The sequence below is a fragment of the Haemaphysalis longicornis genome, unplaced genomic scaffold (assembly GCF_048455015.1).
Source record: "Haemaphysalis longicornis isolate Haplotype H1 unplaced genomic scaffold, Haemaphysalis longicornis Haplotype H1 scaffold_2, whole genome shotgun sequence".
Lineage (NCBI taxonomy): Eukaryota > Metazoa > Arthropoda > Arachnida > Ixodida > Ixodidae > Haemaphysalis > Haemaphysalis longicornis.
Window position 1 is genome coordinate 215,428,373 of NW_027526295.1, and position 19,027 is coordinate 215,447,399.

Genomic DNA, 19,027 nt, shown 5'->3' on the forward strand with positions numbered 1-19,027 from the left:
GCAGGGGTACCATCATTGTTCCCGCCCAGACTTCATCCGTGAAGTGAACCTTTTTACGTTCATCTATCCAACTTTCCTCATCATCTAAAATCTGAAATCTTGTATTGTAAACATTCTTATTGCGACAGAAAAGGAAATAAATTCCAACTCAATATCTCATCTAATCGTACCCATCATCTGTTCCCTGCGGAAAAATAAACGCTCTCTGGCGCGAAGACTGCGCGAACACCGAAGCTCCCCCCACCCAACCTATTTTATTATTGGTTCTGCTTAGTTTGTGCGTGGTTATGCTTGGATACTCAGTCGAGTTTTCTGCGTGGTTGTGCTTCGAAGCTCGGTCAAGTTTTCTGCGTGGTGTCATCATTGGTCCCTAGAGAGAAATAAACTCTCCATTATTAAAGTATGTACAATGTACGCGTGCCCACGGTCTTTACGGTGAAGCTCCAAGAGTAGCAGAGGGCGCCGTGGAACGAGCGTTTGCCCAAAAATTTTGAACTCGTTCGGTGACCGCTGTTCGCCTTTGGTGGTCTTACGTGTGGGACCCAAATTAAAAAGTTTATTAACGTGATCGCTACTAGGCCTTTCAAAACTGCACCGCTGGTATCAACAAGCTACAGAGCGAGCCACCCCGCGACGTGTTTCCAAAGCCGCGTTGTAAGGCGCCTACTCGCGACGAGTTACAAAAGCCATGCTTGTACCAGCTGTATTGCGCATTCGACGTCTGGCGACACGAGTCACGCCCGAGCGCCGCGGGGGAAAGCTACAGTGCAGCTTCGGTTCCTACGCGCGTGAGGACGGCATCCCTCTGCGAGGTTTCCCTGTGCTCGTGCGCCAGCCAAACCACCAGCTTGAACAGCAACTAACGAGGCAGGCAGCCTTAAAAATAATTCAGCCGAAAAACTTCGCACTTTAGAGTCTTTATTGTCGGTACTTCGGTTAGTATTCTCTTTTCTATAATGGCGCCGACTGGAAGTTAGCATGAAGAAACGCCCCATGCCTCGTCGCCCTAAGCTTGGCCCTTACTACACGACGTCTAGGTGAACGCTGCTGGTGTCAGAAATAGGTCCCTTCGTGTGCCCTTAGTTCCATTGTAATTCCTAAATGTGGTAGCACTGCCAAACTGTTCGACATATTGTACTGGCATATCAGTTTAAAAGCTTGGTTCTTGGCTTCTAACGACACATTTTTCCTCATGGACACGACACCGCCTTTCCAGAGGTTCAAACTGGTACCTGGGATTTGTGCGATTGCTTTGTTCTTGCTGTTGTGTCTTGGGAGCGCGGGTATAGTGGCAGTAATTTAATTTTTCTTGCTGTGCCTGAGGCTCTGGGTGGTACAAGTCTCCGCTCAGCATGTGCATGGGCATATCGGGCACCTTGGGACTCTCGTTTCCGAAGTCGTAGTGTCCATGACATAGTCTGTGTAAGTTGTGGGAGTTTCCTCAGCAGTCGTAGAGATTGTGTCCAGAATAATCTTTTCTGTAGAAGATTCGGTAGTCGACATGACAGGCTGAGTAGAAATCGTGTCGAGCCATGGCGTGCTTGATGTGTCGTCCTCCTCGCTTAAGCAATTACCTTTAGCGGGCGGCTTTTTCTTGGGCTGTCCCCGGTTCACCTTACGTCTATCCGGTCCTACCGCTTCCGATTGCGTTTGTTTTCGTACATTCCTGTCGCTTCCTGTGGTGCGATCCACGTCTTCGCCCTTCGAAGCGAGCGGGCGGTATCCTTTGAGGGGCTTCCACGCCGCTTGTACCATAGGGAAGAGTTCTCCCACGCAGTTGCCCAAGTAGTCGTCCGCGTCCAGTGACCACACGAAGATGCCGCCATACCAGTGGGCCCGGAACCACTTCGCCTAAAAGCATGCAAGGTAAACAAATGTAAGACGGGCTAGGCAAGCAGTGTTCAGCGTGTTTCTGCACATAAGCATTAACTAACTGAAGCTTTTCTCAGCAGTCGCTGATTTGACTGAATGTCTACTGAGGCTGTGCGTAGGCACTGTGAAGCATGAAAATAAGGCATATCTTCACGCACGGTGCCTGGTGATCTTTCTGAAATGGCACTCCAATGGGCATTTTTTTTAATATTACATTTTAATGAGGCTCCCCGTCTCATTTATTTTCAACCATCGCTAACTTTATTCTCTCTCTGTCTCCCAAAGTATGCATCTGCGTTGGTCTTCTGTATCAAACCCTATCAACAAGTAGTCACTCATTGTATCTGCCTCACTTTTCATGCCCTATTCCCATTGCTTTCACCGGGAGTTAGAATGTTAAACCCACAAGTAATTCCGCTTTTCATGATTCCTGTCTACTGCTTTTACACAAAAACCGACCAGTTGACTCCCTTTAAAGCGAAGTTCTCAGGGACCGCTAGCAACTCGTAGTAACCGAACCTCCAATTAGGCGAACAGCACAAGGACAACATTTCCATTAGCCCGGAACTTTCCCGGAATTAGCTCTTTCCTTGATTCCAATCAAAATCCCGACTTCCATATTCAAGTCGAGCGTACGACACGTGTTGCCATGATAGTTGAGATTTAGCTCTAAAATCGAAGCTTGAATCGTGAACCACCCATTCTGCTCACACGGCGCTTTGCACAAAAAAAAAAAAAAAAAACAAACGTAGGGAGGGGGGGAGGACCTAAAAAGCGAGATGCATACGCTTGCACGAGTGTCAATAGACTTGCCGTTTTATGAAACATGCTACCTCATTTGCGAGCTGGGATGAAACGGAAATCAGTACAGGACACGACAGTGTTAATGCGCTTGAAAATGTCGAATTTTGTACTGAAAGGATGGTCACCCCAATCCTTTCTATTCGAAATAACCTTCAATTAACCGATCTATTAGGATTTAGCTTCGAATTATCGAGCAGGGTCTTCAATTGGACTGTATGTGAAATAGCCAGGACCACAAATCACCTCCAATAAACTGGAAATTCCAATTAAGGGACCTCGAATTATCGATAGTTGACTGTACAAGCTTAAGTCGCTTAGCTTTATTTTGCATATTCGCGTCGTGCTCAGGAAAGGATTGCGTTTTGAAAGCAGTTGTGCTTTAAGCATTAACGCCATGTTTCCTTTATTTTTTGTTTGTCCTTAACGCAATTAATTTAAAAATTAACCCCGATTGAACGATGGTGTAGACTGCTCCAGGTGCCTTCCGAAAATTGCCGACTAGCCACAGCGTTGACATTTTTGCGTAAACAACCTTAAGTTTTGTTTTACCGCAAGCGAAACGTTTATCGCACGGTAACTGTCACCGGTTCATCTCTGCGGAGTCTGCTTGAATCGCTTACGTATTCCTTGCGCTTTCCAACGGACAGATGCATTTATCACACTTTCCAAGTGTACCGTGCGTGTTCAAAGCGCCCCTCCGGGTACTGTAGACTTACAGCGGTATACAGAAACTTATCAAAGTTGCACACGTCACCTGCAGCAACATATCAACCCCATGAGGTTCGTACTTGTTTTGTACAATGGCATACAGGGGATCTTTGTGCTCTAAATTCGTCCTTTATCGCGTCCAGCACGCGCTCTTCAGGGTCATACGGATTTTGTGGGGAGATACAGCAGTTGCTGAGGCGTGGCCTGTCTGTATAGAACTGAAAAGTGTGGCTGCTTGCTCATGCCAGGCTTTTAAACCGTTATTACCCGTCCAGACCGACGTTATGCCTTTCGAGGCCCAGAAACCGGAGATTGGCCGCCACGCAAATTTCAATCACATCGTTATAGTCATCACCGATGTTTAGGGCATATGGGCTTCTCCTGTGCAATTCTCCCCTGGTTTTAGCATGTTACAAGCTTCTCACCCGGTTTTTTTGTGGCCACTTTATATGCGGAGGGTACACGTGTTGTAATCACCCCCCCGTCCCCCCCCGCGTCCCCCCCCCCCCCGCACATACACCCACATTTTCCTTTGCAACATCTGCAATCTTCCAATCTGCAATGTTCAATCTTCCTCCTTTGTGCGTGAAGGTTGTACCACTAAAATCACTTTGATGTCGACCAAATGTGGGGCTTCCGTATCCGAAAATGCATGCATAACTGGTGACACGTAAACAGTGCCATTTAAAACATGGTCACATGGCTTAAGATCCCTTGGGGAGATCGGTGCTTCATTTAGCTTCCAGAAAGAAAAGGAGAGGAGTTGGGTTAAAGGGTTAACAGGCTTACCTTGACGTCGACGCTGTCGACGTCATCGTAACTGACCCATTGATCTTTGTAGTAAATATATGGCGTCGCTGCATATTTTACCCATTCTCGCTTCCAATTGAAATATTTCACTCGTCTACACGTCTGAAAAACAAATAAACGATGATTGTCAATGATTTCGAACGATCATAAAAACTACCTGTCTATATATGCATCAGTACCCCTCTTAAATGATCTGAGCCAATCCACAATAAAATCCTGACATCGCAGTTGAAGTGCTAATTATCACACGTTACCTGCGTGCTTTCTGTGCTATGCCCACACGACGGAGATGATGTACGGTCGTAACCGGAGCTGTTCTAAATATATTTTAACAGTTTTCCTCTGGCAAGAAAGCAACCTTATGTGTGACCATTAGTTTTGTCAGAAATTTTGAGACGGACAAGTACGGCTGCTGGAGTCCAGGACATCGGTCGGTCGGTCGACACTTGGATACCGGACTAGTGAACCATTTCTAATTTATGGATCAATAAAAGACTCCTCCTCCTACTCCTCCTCCTCCTCCTCCTCGTACTACTACTACTACTACTACTAGGAATTGGATAACTGTTGTGCGCCTCTTGTGTACCCTTTTTTTGAAACTATGCATTTCGACATGAATGTATTTTTATTCGCATTTTTTTGGGTGTTGCTGTTTTTAATGTTGCAATGTGTTCTTTTTTTCATTGCGACCCCTATGTAACGCCCATAAGGGCCTTTAGGGTAAATGAATAAATAAATACTGACAGTAAACTGGGTTTATGATGGGTTATATGCGTAGGTTACATAGAGGGTATTCGGACGTGGCAGTTGGCCTGCCGCTCGATCAGCAACTGGCGCTTCCACCGTAGGGGCGTCGCGCTGGTGTCACCCCCGGCAAATCATGGTTGCCTGAGCAAGAGGAAGTGAATGTGATTCAATACACTCCTCCCCTTTATTTCAGAAGTGCAGCCGGTCAGGCGGCCTTCTGTCTCTCTTGGGATATCTTCCAAGTGTCGTGTCTCACCGAGAGATGTACCGCGATTTGCTTCCGGCTCTTCGAAAGTAGTCGATATCAGGTTCGTTTGAAGCACTGGTGGCCTTGGGGGATTCCTTCAGCTGTAGCAGTTGATCCACGTGCACCAATGTCGTTCGGCCAGCTTGCATGATGTGGTAAATCAAAGGTCCTTGACGATCCCGGATCCTCGCTGGCATCCATGTCCGAACGCCTCACAACGATGCGTTCAGGTTTGAACACATGAAGTGCCCGTCCGGTCGGGTCATATGCCCTAATCTGCTGGTCTGGATGCGGTAGATTGAACATCTAGCCTCAACAGGCCGAAGCGTGTACGGAGTCTTCTCTTGACGAAGAGTTCCCGCGTTGTTCTTTCCGCAACAGCGTGGAAATGTTGTTCGGTATATGAGCAAAAATTTTGTGAGCCTTTGCTCTTTCGACGACATACCATTGAGCGGGTCACCTTGTAATTTCTTCCAAAACTTCTTAAATGTTTGCACGGCTCGTTCCGCAGAGCCGTACGATGCTTGATGAGAGGGAGCTGTCGGCATATGTTTCACTTCATTGCATTCTTCACTTGCATTGCAATGTTTCTTCCTTCGCTATTCCTTCGCTATTTCGTATGATGCGAAAAGTCGTCGAAGCAAGGTAAAAGTCTCCTCAGCCGTTGTCGTCTCATTTGGGAGTACTTCTACCCCATTTTGAGTGGCTCTCTATCACAACAAGAAGCTTCTCCCTGTCGATTTCAGCGTATGCACAATCTACGTTCGCGTGGTGACGTTGTCCAGGTCCAAGGATGTAGCCGTGCCGTACGGTTGCATCTTTTTCACTTGGGTTAGGCTTAGCCACCTGGGCACTGGAAAATGCAAAACCTATGAGAAGATTGTATCTTCTTTTGTTCTTTTAGTGAGAATTCGACTTGCTATGGGCAGTTCATTGACCCTGAATATGAGAAGCGCCGACTCCACTTTCACCTCCTGTTTGGAATATCTCGAGGCAACCTTGACAACTTGATGCGTCGGCATTGCCGTGCTCCACTGATTTCATGCAGACTGTGTCCTAGTCATATTCCATTAAACTAACGGCCCATCTCTGCATCCTGAGAGCCAGCCAGGTATTCCGCTTTTGGTTAACCACACATTGTGGACATAACTAGATGCATGTATTTATGTCCGAAATAAATTGAAATTGAAATTAAAGGGTCCAAAGATGGATGTCTGGAGATTGTGATGTGTTATGAGGGTGATCGATTTTCTCCCCTACAAGTATTTCTGGAATTTCCTCACTATGCTGATAACTTGGCGCTCGGTTTGGGCATAGTTCCGCTCACTTGAAGTTCGCGCTCTTTATGCAAATGAGATCTGCTGTTGCCATTCTGATGGGAAAAAAACGTGCGATAAGACAAATCCGATGCCGTATGGCGAGGCGTTACACGCAAGCCTAAGCCGCTTCTTTGGATCTTAATGTGCGTGACATTTGCTCTTCAGCGAAAGCTGCTTCGATTCCCGATATACTTGTGCGCACTCTTCTGTCGAGGCCCATTTGGAGTCTTTCTAAAGGAGCGCATGCAGTCGTCTCATCTTTGTGGAACGTTCTCCAGGATGCGTCCGTAGTAACTGAGCAGACCTAAGAAGGGTCTTATACCTGTGCTACACGGTAACTTTCAATTGACAATTGGACACTCCTCCACAACTGCTCCTTATGTATTTGCAATGGGCCACTCTATATACAATCGGTTCAACGGCCTTCCGAATCCCTTTAAAGTGACCGCGTAGCGCAAGCATAAATTAGGATACATTCTTCGGCTCTGGTGGGTCTGCGCTTCCAGCTACTTTGTACTCGTGCGGGTGTAAGTCATCTCCTTCGATGCAGCATCCCAAGTACTATCACAACTCACTCTCACTCCGTGTTGCTGAAGTCGTGTCAGCACTGTCAAGCAACCTTGAGTTACTGTCAACAGCTGGTGCGCTCTCAAGGATGTCCTCTAGGTAGCCGACAGGGTTGTCCGAACCCTGAAGCATTTGATCCATCCCTTGTTAGAAAAGGTCCGGTGCTGTCTACACACCATACAAAATTCTGTTGAAACAGTATAGTCATTTGTGAGGGTTCAGGGTCAAAACTTACCCGCCGCGGTAGCTCAGTGGCTTAGGCGTTGTGCTACTGAGCAGGAGGTCGCGGGTTCGATTCCCGGCTGCGGCGGCCGCTTTTCTGATGGAGGCGAAAAGCAAAAGCGCCCGTGTGTTCGGGATTTCGGCGCACGTTAAAGATCCCCAGGTGGTCAAAATTAATCCGGAGCCCTCCACTACGGCACGCCTCATCGCCTGCGTTGCGTCGGCGCGTTAAATCCTACAATCAATCAATCAATGGTCGAAACTTTCGTGCTTTCCAGACCAAACTCCAGTTGGTGGTATGCGCTTTACAAGTCAATCTCGCTGAACAATTTTTATTCTGCCAGCGTTGCTAGAAGGTCCTAGACATTCGGTAGAGGGTAATGCTGCTACTTGATGACACGGTTGATGGTGACCTTGAAGTCTCCGCACAATCAGGTTGTTCCGTCTGTCTTCAAAACTGTCACTACACTCTTAGGCAAACAGGACTAAAAGTTCGTCCTTTCGGGGACTAACGGCCTCTGCCACAATCATTAGTCCCTTTGGGGACTAACTGCGAGGGGACGAACGGTTAGTCCCCCACCCGGATGGTCCGTTCTGATACTCCCCAAGGACGAACTGCGTAAAGTGCAGAAAAAAGAAAAAAACCCAGGCAGGGATCGAACCCCTGACGACCGGGAATATACACGAGAAACCCGACGCGCTATCCGCTGGACCACGCCGCCGGGTGGTAGCCGCGGTAATTCAAGTGTAGAGCGTGTAGTTCCGTGCATAACGCAACAGATCCATTGCAACGGGTGCCCGAATTTCTATCTGTGCAAGCGAACGTGACCGCGTTTTGCGCCTTGCACTGAGCGCTTTGCTAGGTTTAGGGACTATTGCTCAGTTCGATTCGAAGTAGAACCTCACAACCATATATGTTTTTCTCGTAAATAACAATCAACTCGTCGTCGCCTAGTTGAGATAGGTAGCTGGGCGATCGGACGACTCATTTGTTTCCGCACAAATTAGCGCAAGCTAAGTGCTTTCTTGGTGTTCGATACATATGTTAAGTGCTCTATGTAACGTATGTGAAAGGTGTCGTCTGTGTGAGTGTCAGAATAAGGAAACATGCCATGTTTTCCTGCATCGGCGAAAGCAAATTCGGTGTTGCTTACCCTGAATTCTTCAAATTCGCGTCGCTAGACGATTGCGACTGGGAAATGTAAACGGGTTTTACAGCAGTTGCAGCATTGCCGTAGCTTTGGTGCCCAAGGCAATTATGTACCGAGTGTAAAAGATAACTTCGAGACACTTACCTGTAGCGAGCATTTTTGTTTTGCAGTTGTCATCAGCAACATGCGTTTTTTCTCGTCTGTTAAACATATACATATTCATTACGCTCAGGAATACACTTTTGCAATTGTCACTAATTTTTGCGTTACTGTTAAGGCGCTTGAAAGCTTTCATTGGCCGTTATTACCTCGCACGAATCGTATGCAACACAGCGTATCAACATAACCTCGCCGAGAAGCGTGTATGGCAATCGCGCTTCGTCGCTCCTTGCCATTACCCGCCGCTCTACTGACCCTAGGCGATTTTCTTATAACTAACATCAGTAGTTTCTCCCGTGGCACCATCTAAAGCACCCAGTGACTGCAATGGCTTGTGTTTTGGAAATATAAAACTGTTCGCAGACATATGCGCGAAAGGGCAACGACGACGCCATTAGGGGATTAACGACGCAGAAGAGAGACTAACTGCGTGCGTTTCGTCTTCCCGTTACTCCTTATAGATCGGCGGGGACGAACAGTTAGTCCGCATTTATGCTCACGGCACGTACTCTGCCGCACATACTCCCCCTTGAAGATGAACGGTCGCCCGCGAAGACTAACGGCTGTATTTTAGTCCCTATTTTAGTCCTTTTTGCCTAAGAGTGTAGTGTCGCTGCCCACTCGCTTTTCTCCACTCCTGAGATGATGCCTTCTTGGTCGAGCGCCAAAAGTCGCTCTCCCCTGGCTATTTCAAAGTACGGGGGACCTGGCGGGATCAGTGGAAGATTGGCGCGGCACCTTCTTTAGCTCGTACTTGGACTTGAAAATGTTTAATCCGCCCAGAACATTCTCTAAAGAGGTATTTGTGCTTGCGGAGGACTCCTTGGAAGTCTTTCAGTTCCCATGACTCGCTTTTGCAGGTCCGGCTACATCTTCCTTCTCCAGAAAAGGTCTTCCTTTACGTGTTTCTGTTTGTATATATCTTGAATATTTCATGCCAGTTAACCTGATTCTTTTCCAGCCAGTTTTTTTTCTGAGTAATGCAGGTCGCTGACGTTTGAAAACGACTAAGGGGAGCTTGTAGTCTCTGTCTTTATAGGATACAGGTTGGTCGATTGCTCCCTTGACGGGGATGTTTGCGCCTGCGAATGAAGTCAGCTTTATCCTGCTTGGTGGCAAACTCTGCAAGCCATTCTCGCACTCTGCTTCCACGACTAAAGATGCAAAATGCACTGGTGTCCAATAGCATTGTCACCGACTTGGTAACCAAAATGAGCGGAATTCGAATACCCGTTATCCACTTTTTAGCCGTGTTAACCGTGAAAAGGTTCTCAGCTGCTTCAGTTGAATCCACTGCATTTTCTCGTGCTGAAGATTTGCCTGTTCTTGCAAGGTGACCGCTAGTCCTCAACTCCGGCATTTTTCTTCCTTAATTTTGCCTTTGGGTGGGTTGCGTCGTCCTGCGCAGCGATAGCATGGCATCCTGGTGTTGTTAGCTTACTGTCTAGCATTTTGACCTGTGGTGCCGCATCCAGGTCCTTCTTGTTGGTTTCCTTTCTTTCTGAATCCTTCCGGGGAGCACACGACCTTGCTGCTACAACCTTGTGAATGGGGCCCTTTCGTTTGCGGATTCATGCAATGCAAGGGTGACCTTGCGGGCGAGCTCCAAACTCTGTGCCAAATTGAACGCCGACTGGAACGTAACTTTCGCTGCGGCAAGAAACGTTGAATAAACCGCTCTTCACGAAGTCCACAAACAAATCCATCGAGTAATGTTTCGTTGAGGAATGTCTTGAATTCAGACGTGCACGCGTGGCCCCGAAGCGCAACTGCAAAGTCCGTGACCGACTCTCCCTCCTCTTGTGTCCGCCGGTGAAAACGGAACTGGTTGGCGGTAGTAACAGGATCGGGCTTGAAGTGGAGGCCCCAGTGTGAGTGTGAGGTCTTTGTAGCTTTTAAAGCAAAGCTTTACTACTTTTGTCCAGTGGTTTTGCCGTGAATGCGCAAGTTCAGCTTCATTTGACCGCAGCTGCGACATAACTCTTGCAGCGCATCACGTGACTCTCCGGGCCCGCTTTCAGCGCTGCGCACAAGGCCCCGTTTTCAGTCAGTTCTGCTCAAGTGAGCGGCGGTGGCTGCGGCGGGAAGTGGCCACTCAGATGGTAGCCAGCCGACGCCCCCGCAGCCTCGCAGCCCGGCAGCTGCTGGCACACGCATGCGCCGCTTGGTCGGCTGCCAGGCGGCGGCGCTCGTGCTTCCCCCATCGTCCTTCGTGTGACTGCGCAGTCAGTTCTTGCCGGAAACTCAGGAAGAGCGCCGCGGTGGCCGCTTTTTGATGTAGGCGAAGAGCGAAAATACCCCTGCAGTGTTCGAGAATTTGACTCACGTTTGACCATTTCCAAATGGTCGAAATTAATCCCGAGGAATCCATTACAGCGCTCCTCATTTCCTGTGTAGGATCGCCGTAGGATCCTGTAGGATCCTGTGTAGGCTCAGAAAACGCCGGAAGCGGGACCACCGCCATAGACAAAAGCCGGCTTTGTACGAATAGTAAAACAAATAGAGCTCAATCAAAGGTTAACCAAGTGAAACCAAGACTCCTCAAGACTAAGCTAAGCTTTTGCTTTGCATATCGAGGATAAGCTTAGCTAAGCCGTAGCTATTTCTTTTTTTTTTGGCTTCTCGGGCGCGATTGGGCCTTTTAGTTCAGCAGCATAAATGTCTTTGGGACAGCGTTGACAATATGATGTCTCGATACTTGCTGTCACTGAGACGTCGTTCCCCGACACACAGCTCTCGTAGCGTTTAACGTACGAACAAAAGTCTTCGCTAGATTGCTCCTCAAAGACAGGCAAATTTCCGAAGTGAGACATGGCGCCGTACCTTTAGTTGGCGCCGAGGAGTCCTCCGCGTCGTGGCTTACGGGAGGGGAGGGGGGGCGGTTACGTTTCTGTCACCTTTAAACTGTTGACCCTTTTGTGGCGGTACTGTTCCGCTTCATATCACATTCCATACTCATCGCCAAATGTATTAAACTGGGTTTATGAGCTTGGTTATATGCGTAGGGGACATCGAGGGTTTTCTTCTTTTCGGGTGAGGCAATCAGCGCTGGATCAGCAGCTGATGCTCCCGCCTTAGAGAGTGGACGTGACCACGTGGCACTGGTATCGCTCCCCCCATATCACGGTTGCCAGATCAGGAGAATGCACTTCACCACGACTACTACTACCGCAAAGTAAAGTGGTAGGTACAATGTACAACTGTACAATGTATAAAGGTAATTAAATGCTCGTATTTTTCCCAAGCGATAGCATTTCGAACAGTGAGCGGCTACCTGAAAATATTTGTTGAAGCTTCGGTTTCAATCCATATGCATGGCGGGGTGAGTGAGTGAGTGAGTGAGTGAGTGAGTGAGTGAGTGAGTGAGTGAGTGAGTGAGTGAGTGAGTGAGTGAGTGAGTGAGTGAGTGAGTGAGTGAGTGAGTGAGTGAACGCAACATAAAGTAATCCGACCTGGCCTAACCTACCTTTGGCTTACCGCTGTAAATCAACACATTTGAATGCGTACAATGTAACGCATTCTTTGCCGAGTGCCCGACAGCGCCAATAGTGTAACGCACTGTATCTGCCCAAAAGGGCACAAAGGGCGAAGTTGACAAATCTATCGCTTCAATAGTGTAAATGGAGGAAATTGATCAAAATAATTTTCAAAATAACAATGCAGATTCTCAATAAATAGTTAAAATATGAAAGCTCAACTAACCTCAGCCGAAACCTCAATCTTATTGTACACCGCCCTCACAAGGTTTGGGCAAAAATGGTCAAATAAAAAAAATCGCAACACAAAAAAATAGTAAAAAATACCAGTCGTGTAAAGCCCTGCCTCTGCACAAAAATGAATAATCAGTGGAATTAAATTTTTAATCGTTATAAAATCGCAAGTCGGATTAATCATTGCAGAAATTTTACAAAAACAGGTAACACCTAAAATAAATCGCTAAAAATCTAACAAAATAAATACGTCTTTCGTACACACCCATCACACGAAAGTTAGGAAAGTTCGAGGGTTTGGCTTTAAGTGCAAGATCGCGATTACCGATATTTGGAAAAATAAGACTGACCCCCCAGTCGGGTCTGGCGAAAGTGGATATTCAGCGAAGTCATTGCTGGACGTGTGAACCTGCTTATGGCTGGATACAACGCTTTATTGCTTTGGCAGCATCTCGTACGTCTCGCTATCTCCGGTTTCTTGTAGTGCTCTAACGCACATCCCTGTTTTATTGCACCCTGTATGACGTCAGACTACAGCAGTGTCGCCGCACTATGCCGACACGTATGCCACCGTGGTCACTACACTTCCCATACCGCTGCTGCAGCATTGCCGGTATCTCCGACGCGCGTGACATCATCACCACGCAAGCCCAGGCCCTGTGCACGGGCGCCCATGCCACGGTCTTTCCTCCAGTGATGCTGTGGCGCCATGTTGCTTTACTACGTAAAGGCACGACGAAAGCTATAGTTATATATCGCAGAAATACGTTGCAGCAGAAACGCGTACCACCATCTGTTTTGCTTTTGTGTAAATTTACTTCAAAGCGGCTAAAAAATGCGCCTATTGCTGCAATTAAAAGTAATACGGCCAATGGTCACGATATAAGCTCGTATGACGTAATTCCAACGTCCGAACAGCGCCAGGACCATGAAAGATAGGAAAAAATCTCGGGCCACCTCAACTAACGTGAAACCTAGGGAGGGGTGAAGCCTGCACTGTGTAAGTGTACTCTTGGCGCCTTGAAGTTTTTGCCCACGGAGAAACAGTTATTGGATAGAGGTATACAGATTTGCTGTAAACGCCTCGTGCCATTGAAATACGAAGCGTTCTAGTGCGAGGCGTTGGAAAACGAGTGTCTCGGTGTGTTCTTCTAGTGCGCATTTTTCCCACGGAGATAAAACGTTCTAGCGCGAGGCGTTGGAAAACGAGTGCCCCGGTGTTTTAGTACCGTCACTACATGAAACGATGACAACGACGACAGGAGACGCCGACAGCCTGAGCCCCTAAGGGGCTTCGCTCCTAAAAATCCAAGCAAGTTCTTGGGTTACCTGGAGGGCGTACAACAGTAATATTTATTTTAATTTATTCATATTTATACTCTTATATTTATATTTAACCCTTCTCTAAGTTGTGGATGAGCTTGCTGAAAACGTTCCGGGAGCATTTGAGGTTTCGAAAAAAAAACTTGAAGAAAGTTTTTCGGGGTCCCTTTAAAAGGTGACGAACCAAGCGTTTAAACGATATTCTCACGAAACTGCATCAAGTTATTCAAGCGTCGTTTTTTTTTCTGTGTTGTTGAAGCAACTTCAGAACTCACCTCGACGTAGTCCATATAGCCGTCTGTTTTCGTAAAGTTTGCGCCATAGCCCAGAGGGTGGTGTTTCTTGAGCTTGGCACTGACGCCATTTTTCTTCGGGTTGTTGAGTGTGAAGCTTCGACCATACGTCGCTATCCCTGGAATTATCTTGTACTTGGGCACGTCGTCGTTGACCCACCTGTCGAGGCACGATTCCTGGACGCACGCGGGTGTTGCCATTGAGCAGGCACTGCGTTCACTCACGAATACTTTTACATCTGTGTAGCTTTTTAGACGAATTCAGCTGACACATAAAAAGAAACTGGCAACAAAAAGCAAAAGACAACGAAAAGAACGCGTCATATCTACGAATGCGCATTTGATTCGTAGCATGGAGCGATCCTATTTTTAAGGTAGCCCTACGATAACGTCAGGGAAAACCGAAGACAACACAAAAGTTGGTGTTTATGCGTAAACTGATAATCGTAACAGCCTCGACAGGTTGACAACGCCCTCACCAAGCCGTAAACATTGGTGATCGCACGCGATTGACTCTTTTTCTCGGTAGCTCTGCTGCGGAGTAAAAACGTATAACGAGTTGTTGAAGGGTGATGCGTTAGAGCTTAAAATATGGAATAATGAGGAGCGAACCTGTAAGCATTGACCTCAGTGACTAACACTGTGCGTTGTACGCAACGTTTGGCGAGATTATGTTGGGTTGCTGCTGAAATGAACCGCTCCTCTACTCAGCGTTTCTCATTCCCGTGACTAAATGCTCACGTAAAAAAAATGTAAGAAACAACCCAGAAATTTCTGGTTTCACTTTCAGCTTTTGATAAAGACGGGCGTTTTTGGCTTATAACGCATTATAGAACACACTAAAGGGCTCACTAAGACAAACTGCAACATTGTTGAATTCGAAAGAACTGACCTTTAGTAACTCATTCATTTCTATTACAGCCTCGAAAGGCGTTTTAATCGCCAGCTTTCCCACTGGCGAGTCTGGGACTGCCAGAATAACCCAAACGGAAATCCAATTGCCAGTCATACCTACTAGCAGTGGTAGAGTGAAACTTGCCAGATCTGACGCAAACAGCTAGCCATGGTTGACTGAAAGGCGAAGTCCACCGCAGTCCTGGACTAAGGACCCCGCCCACCTGCCAGCTTTTCAGTTGAACAAAGTTTTTTACTCCTCTTCCTCCTCTGTCTTAAAAAGACGGTCGCCCAGGAACCTAATATAACCATAAGAAATCGCAACGACTAAAGTGTCATTTAGCATAGAGCAAGGGGTCGACATGGATATGAACACTATGAAAAACGTTTCGGTGCGCTAAATAGTTTTTGTGTAATTCGCACTATAAAGTTACTGTTCTGCATTTAAATTTCATAGTTCCCATCGCCTTGGAACCTGGTCGAGCAACGTTCGAGAACTAAAACGGAAAACAACGCAAGGTGGTCCCCGTATTTCTTGCGTAAAAAATGTAACTACCCCTTTTATGTGGATTTTACTACACCAACAAGTCCACACACACAAATCTTCCTTAAAGGGGCCATGAAGACAAAACGCAAGTTTGTTTTATTCGAAAGATTGCGTGTTCTATAGTCCCCCCAGTGGTTGTCCGGGAGCAAACGATGGTTTATTTCGCTACGAAATAATCAATATAGGCTACAATTTTGATTATCGCGCCAAAAATTGCGTTTGTACGACGTTTGAAATGACATCATAAGAATAGGTCTTTCAGCTAAACTTGGTGTGGAGCGGCACGGCCGGACTAGACTCCCTTTCCTCCCCTTACGGCCTTCCCAATGGGGCGTCTTGCAATGCTGCCTGCCACCGCAAGTTCGGGGTGGCGCTGCCAGGCCACCGTTGGTCCGCCGCCGCCGAGCGCGTTCACAGGCGCGGTGTGTGCGCCGCAGCGTTGGGTACTTGCCACATGGGTAACAATTTTTGAAGCGGAGAGTGCATGTTTGCACATCCTGCAATGAATATTGCCGCGAACCATACATTGGGTTTGTTTATTTGTGTTTTGCTTTTACCGCCCGGCTGCGCCGGTCTGCGTTATCTCTGCGCCAAGGGAAGCGCGTGTTCCATTCTTTCTTTCTGTGCCGCATGTGTTATCTGTTGTGATAGGGAGAGCATTCCGATCTAACGTGAACAGCCCAGAATAATCTTCTTGGATCTACTATGTTCTCGATGCGAATCGACGTTTCGAGAACCACGCGCGCCGAAAGATAAAAAGCCTGCAGTGCGGACGCCGCGGCATTCGATTCGACGACACTCGCCTGTGCAAGTCACTTTGTTGACCGCTGCTTCGCCGCCTCTGTATTCTTTTGAGTTGTTAGGGGAGCACAAGTTCGCTCCAATAAACGTATTTCTCATTCAAGATAACTGCTTCGTCCTTGTCTTCGTGACAATATACTGCCATTCGCTGCTTTTAGTAAGCCGCCAGCAGCAAACCTAGTAACGTTGGTCAGCGGCGTCATGATAAGGTGTCTTGAAGATCAGCCACATTGTGGAGAAATGGCTTCGTGTTCTACAGTTAAATGCAAGGACCTAAAATCGGTACAATCACATAGTGAACGCCCTATGGTAGAGCTGTTGCCTTCGAACAAGCTAGCATTATTTGCTCAGTCGAAGCCTCATCGTTGAACTGCTTTAGACTCAACAATCGGATTTACGATTTGTCAAAGAATATTGCCAAGCTGTAGTAAAATTCAGGCCTCACCAATTTTCCGCAAAATGAACCGGAAAAACTCGCCCCGCGGGGTACGAGCTCCCAAGGAATATATTTTTTTAAATCTGTAAACGACAGATTGGAACATAGTTGCAGAAAACTGGACAACTGGTCTGTCTTCGTATTTTTTCCACCCTGTCTGATTTTTCAGGACGCGTGTTTCATATTTAGTTGCCTGATGCACTGTATTGTGCAGATCAGGATGGACTTCTTGGAAAGTTTGTGTTGCATCGTAGACCTGTAATTCCAGTACCATGCGGTCACAAATACGCTGGGCAGACATCACGATGCCTGAACGTGCGCTCGCGGAAGCATCTGCGAAACGTAAAGAGTGGACCCACTGGTATTTTAGTAAGGTTGAACTGGGAAGCTCAGTTCACATTGCCGGAAATGCAAATACACGGCTCTCTTTAACGAGACTGCAGGGATAGCGAAGCATAAAAACCATCCCGCAAAAGAAAGCATCAGGACGCTTTAAATGGCTCGCCTTAGTGACGCTTTCATAAGCATGCCGTCTTTGGGTTTATCGGCCAAAGGAATTGCTCATCTTGCCCCTTAATAGTTCCAAACGGCCACAGCCAGCTTTCTCTGCCTTTTTTTTTTTTTTTTTTTTAGATGCGACTGCATCTCATTCACTCGCCTTGTCCCTCCATAAGGCGTTTTGTTGTCCGTCCACACTCCACACTCCCCCATTCTCCTCGCCGCGCGAGCTGCGCTCTCCGCCGCTCACCCCCTCTCCTCTCCGATAGCGAACACTCTCTCGCGAGGGGCATTGGATGGTATTCGATTGGCCTGGCTTGGATTGGATTGGATTGGATTGGATTTGGATTGGATTGGATTAAAGTGGATTGTGTTGGATTGTGTTGCGTCATAGCCGCGCCATGTTGCGTCATAGCCGCGGTCGTTCCAGCACCGGCGTTCCAATTTCCATCGATGCGTTGAATGGAGCCTAACAATTCTGCTATCGCCCGCGCAACCGTAACAAGCTCCGATCACTGTGATAACAGGAATGCTAGCACCACTGAAGACAAGGCTGCGAAGCGGCGTGAACGTGATGCTGAACGCAAACGATTGAAGCGAGCAGCCGATTCCCAACTTCGTAAACGTGATACCGAACGCCAACGGTTGAAGCAAGCGGCCCATGCTGAACTTCGTCAGCGTGAAGCCGCTGCCGTACGCGAGAAGCGAGCGGCCGATGCTGAACTTCGTCAGCCTGAAGCCGCTGCCGTACGCGAGAAGCGAGCGGCCGATGCTGAACGCCGCGTGTTAAATAAAGAATACATCATACGCGTTCCTCACACGTTTCACGCAATTAGAGAATCAACCCAACGGAAACACCAAGTGAACCCCCAAGATGCGTCGCATCTCCACAGGATTCCCCTCGCGGGAAGGTGGGGTAATTTTTGTGTGTGTGTGTGGTAGCGGGTGTCACACGATTGTCGGTTGTTGCCAAGTTGTTATCTGTAAGATCACGAGCTGTGTCAAAAAATATTGTCATGTGGTTGCCTGACAGATGGGTATATACGCCGTGGAGTCTAATTTTTTCTGATGTGCTCATTTTTTGGGGATATATGAGAGTTTTCACGAATACATGCTGATTGATTGATTATGGGGTTTAACACACGAACGCTGCACAGACAGGAGCGCGCCGTTGAGGAGTGCTCCGGATTCATTTTGACCACCTGGGTGTCCTGAACATGCGCCCAAATTCTTGAACACAAGGGCGTTTTCGCTTATCGTCTCCACCAGAAAAACGGCCGCCGCTGCCGGGAATCGAACCCGCGTCCCTGGGCTACGATTAATGCTAGTTGGAAGTAGCACTTGTCCCTGTCGTCCTTCTTCATCTTTGGTGTAATTTTTGGCGTTTTACACGTCTACATTAGGCAGTTCTTGTGGGCTTTGTTGCTTTTTTATTCAGATATAGTTATACAAAATATGCTACTTTCCCCAAAGTGTATGAAGCTTGGTACCAAATAAAAATTTATTTTTCATGGTGTGCCTCAAGTCAGGAATGTTGCAAGCGAATATACGTGAACAACTTTTCTTCTTGTCTTATTGTGTAAACAATGGTCTTGCATATATATCGTTTATATATATGAACAAAAAAATCTGGGCCACATCAGTTACAGCAAAAACCCCGTTTCATTACGAAATGCCGCCGAGGAAGCTCACTGGTTACGTTGTCTACGCTCAAGCTGAGCCCGCTCTTGCCTTGCGGGGAGACGCGGCGACGCGGAGCTTGCGGTTAAGGTCCCTAAGACCTTACTTGCGGTTAAGGGGCCTTACTTGCGGTGAGGTGGTGCTGCCCTCGTGCGGTCACCCCATAAACTACGCGTCAGAAAAAATCCCATGCGCCGGGCTGGGATTGCGAAGGCCGTAAGGGGAGCGCCGAAAAAGAT

The 19,027-nt window shown here is 47.5% G+C and overlaps 1 protein-coding gene across 1 annotated transcript in view; it reads right to left on the minus strand.

Annotated features, from left to right (window-relative positions):
* Positions 1 to 929: 929 nt before the first annotated feature.
* The window catches only part of LOC144168501 (chitotriosidase-1-like), a 61,347-nt gene continuing 43,249 nt past the window's right edge, over positions 930 to 19,027 (minus strand). The window contains exons 6-8 of the mRNA XM_077697471.1: positions 13,915 to 14,109; positions 4,174 to 4,296; positions 930 to 1,851 (exon numbers count right to left, since the gene is read on the minus strand). Coding sequence (XP_077553597.1) covers positions 1,348 to 1,851; positions 4,174 to 4,296; positions 13,915 to 14,109 — 822 coding nt within the window. The 3' untranslated portion in view covers positions 930 to 1,347. The remainder of the gene's footprint in view (positions 1,852 to 4,173; positions 4,297 to 13,914; positions 14,110 to 19,027) is intronic.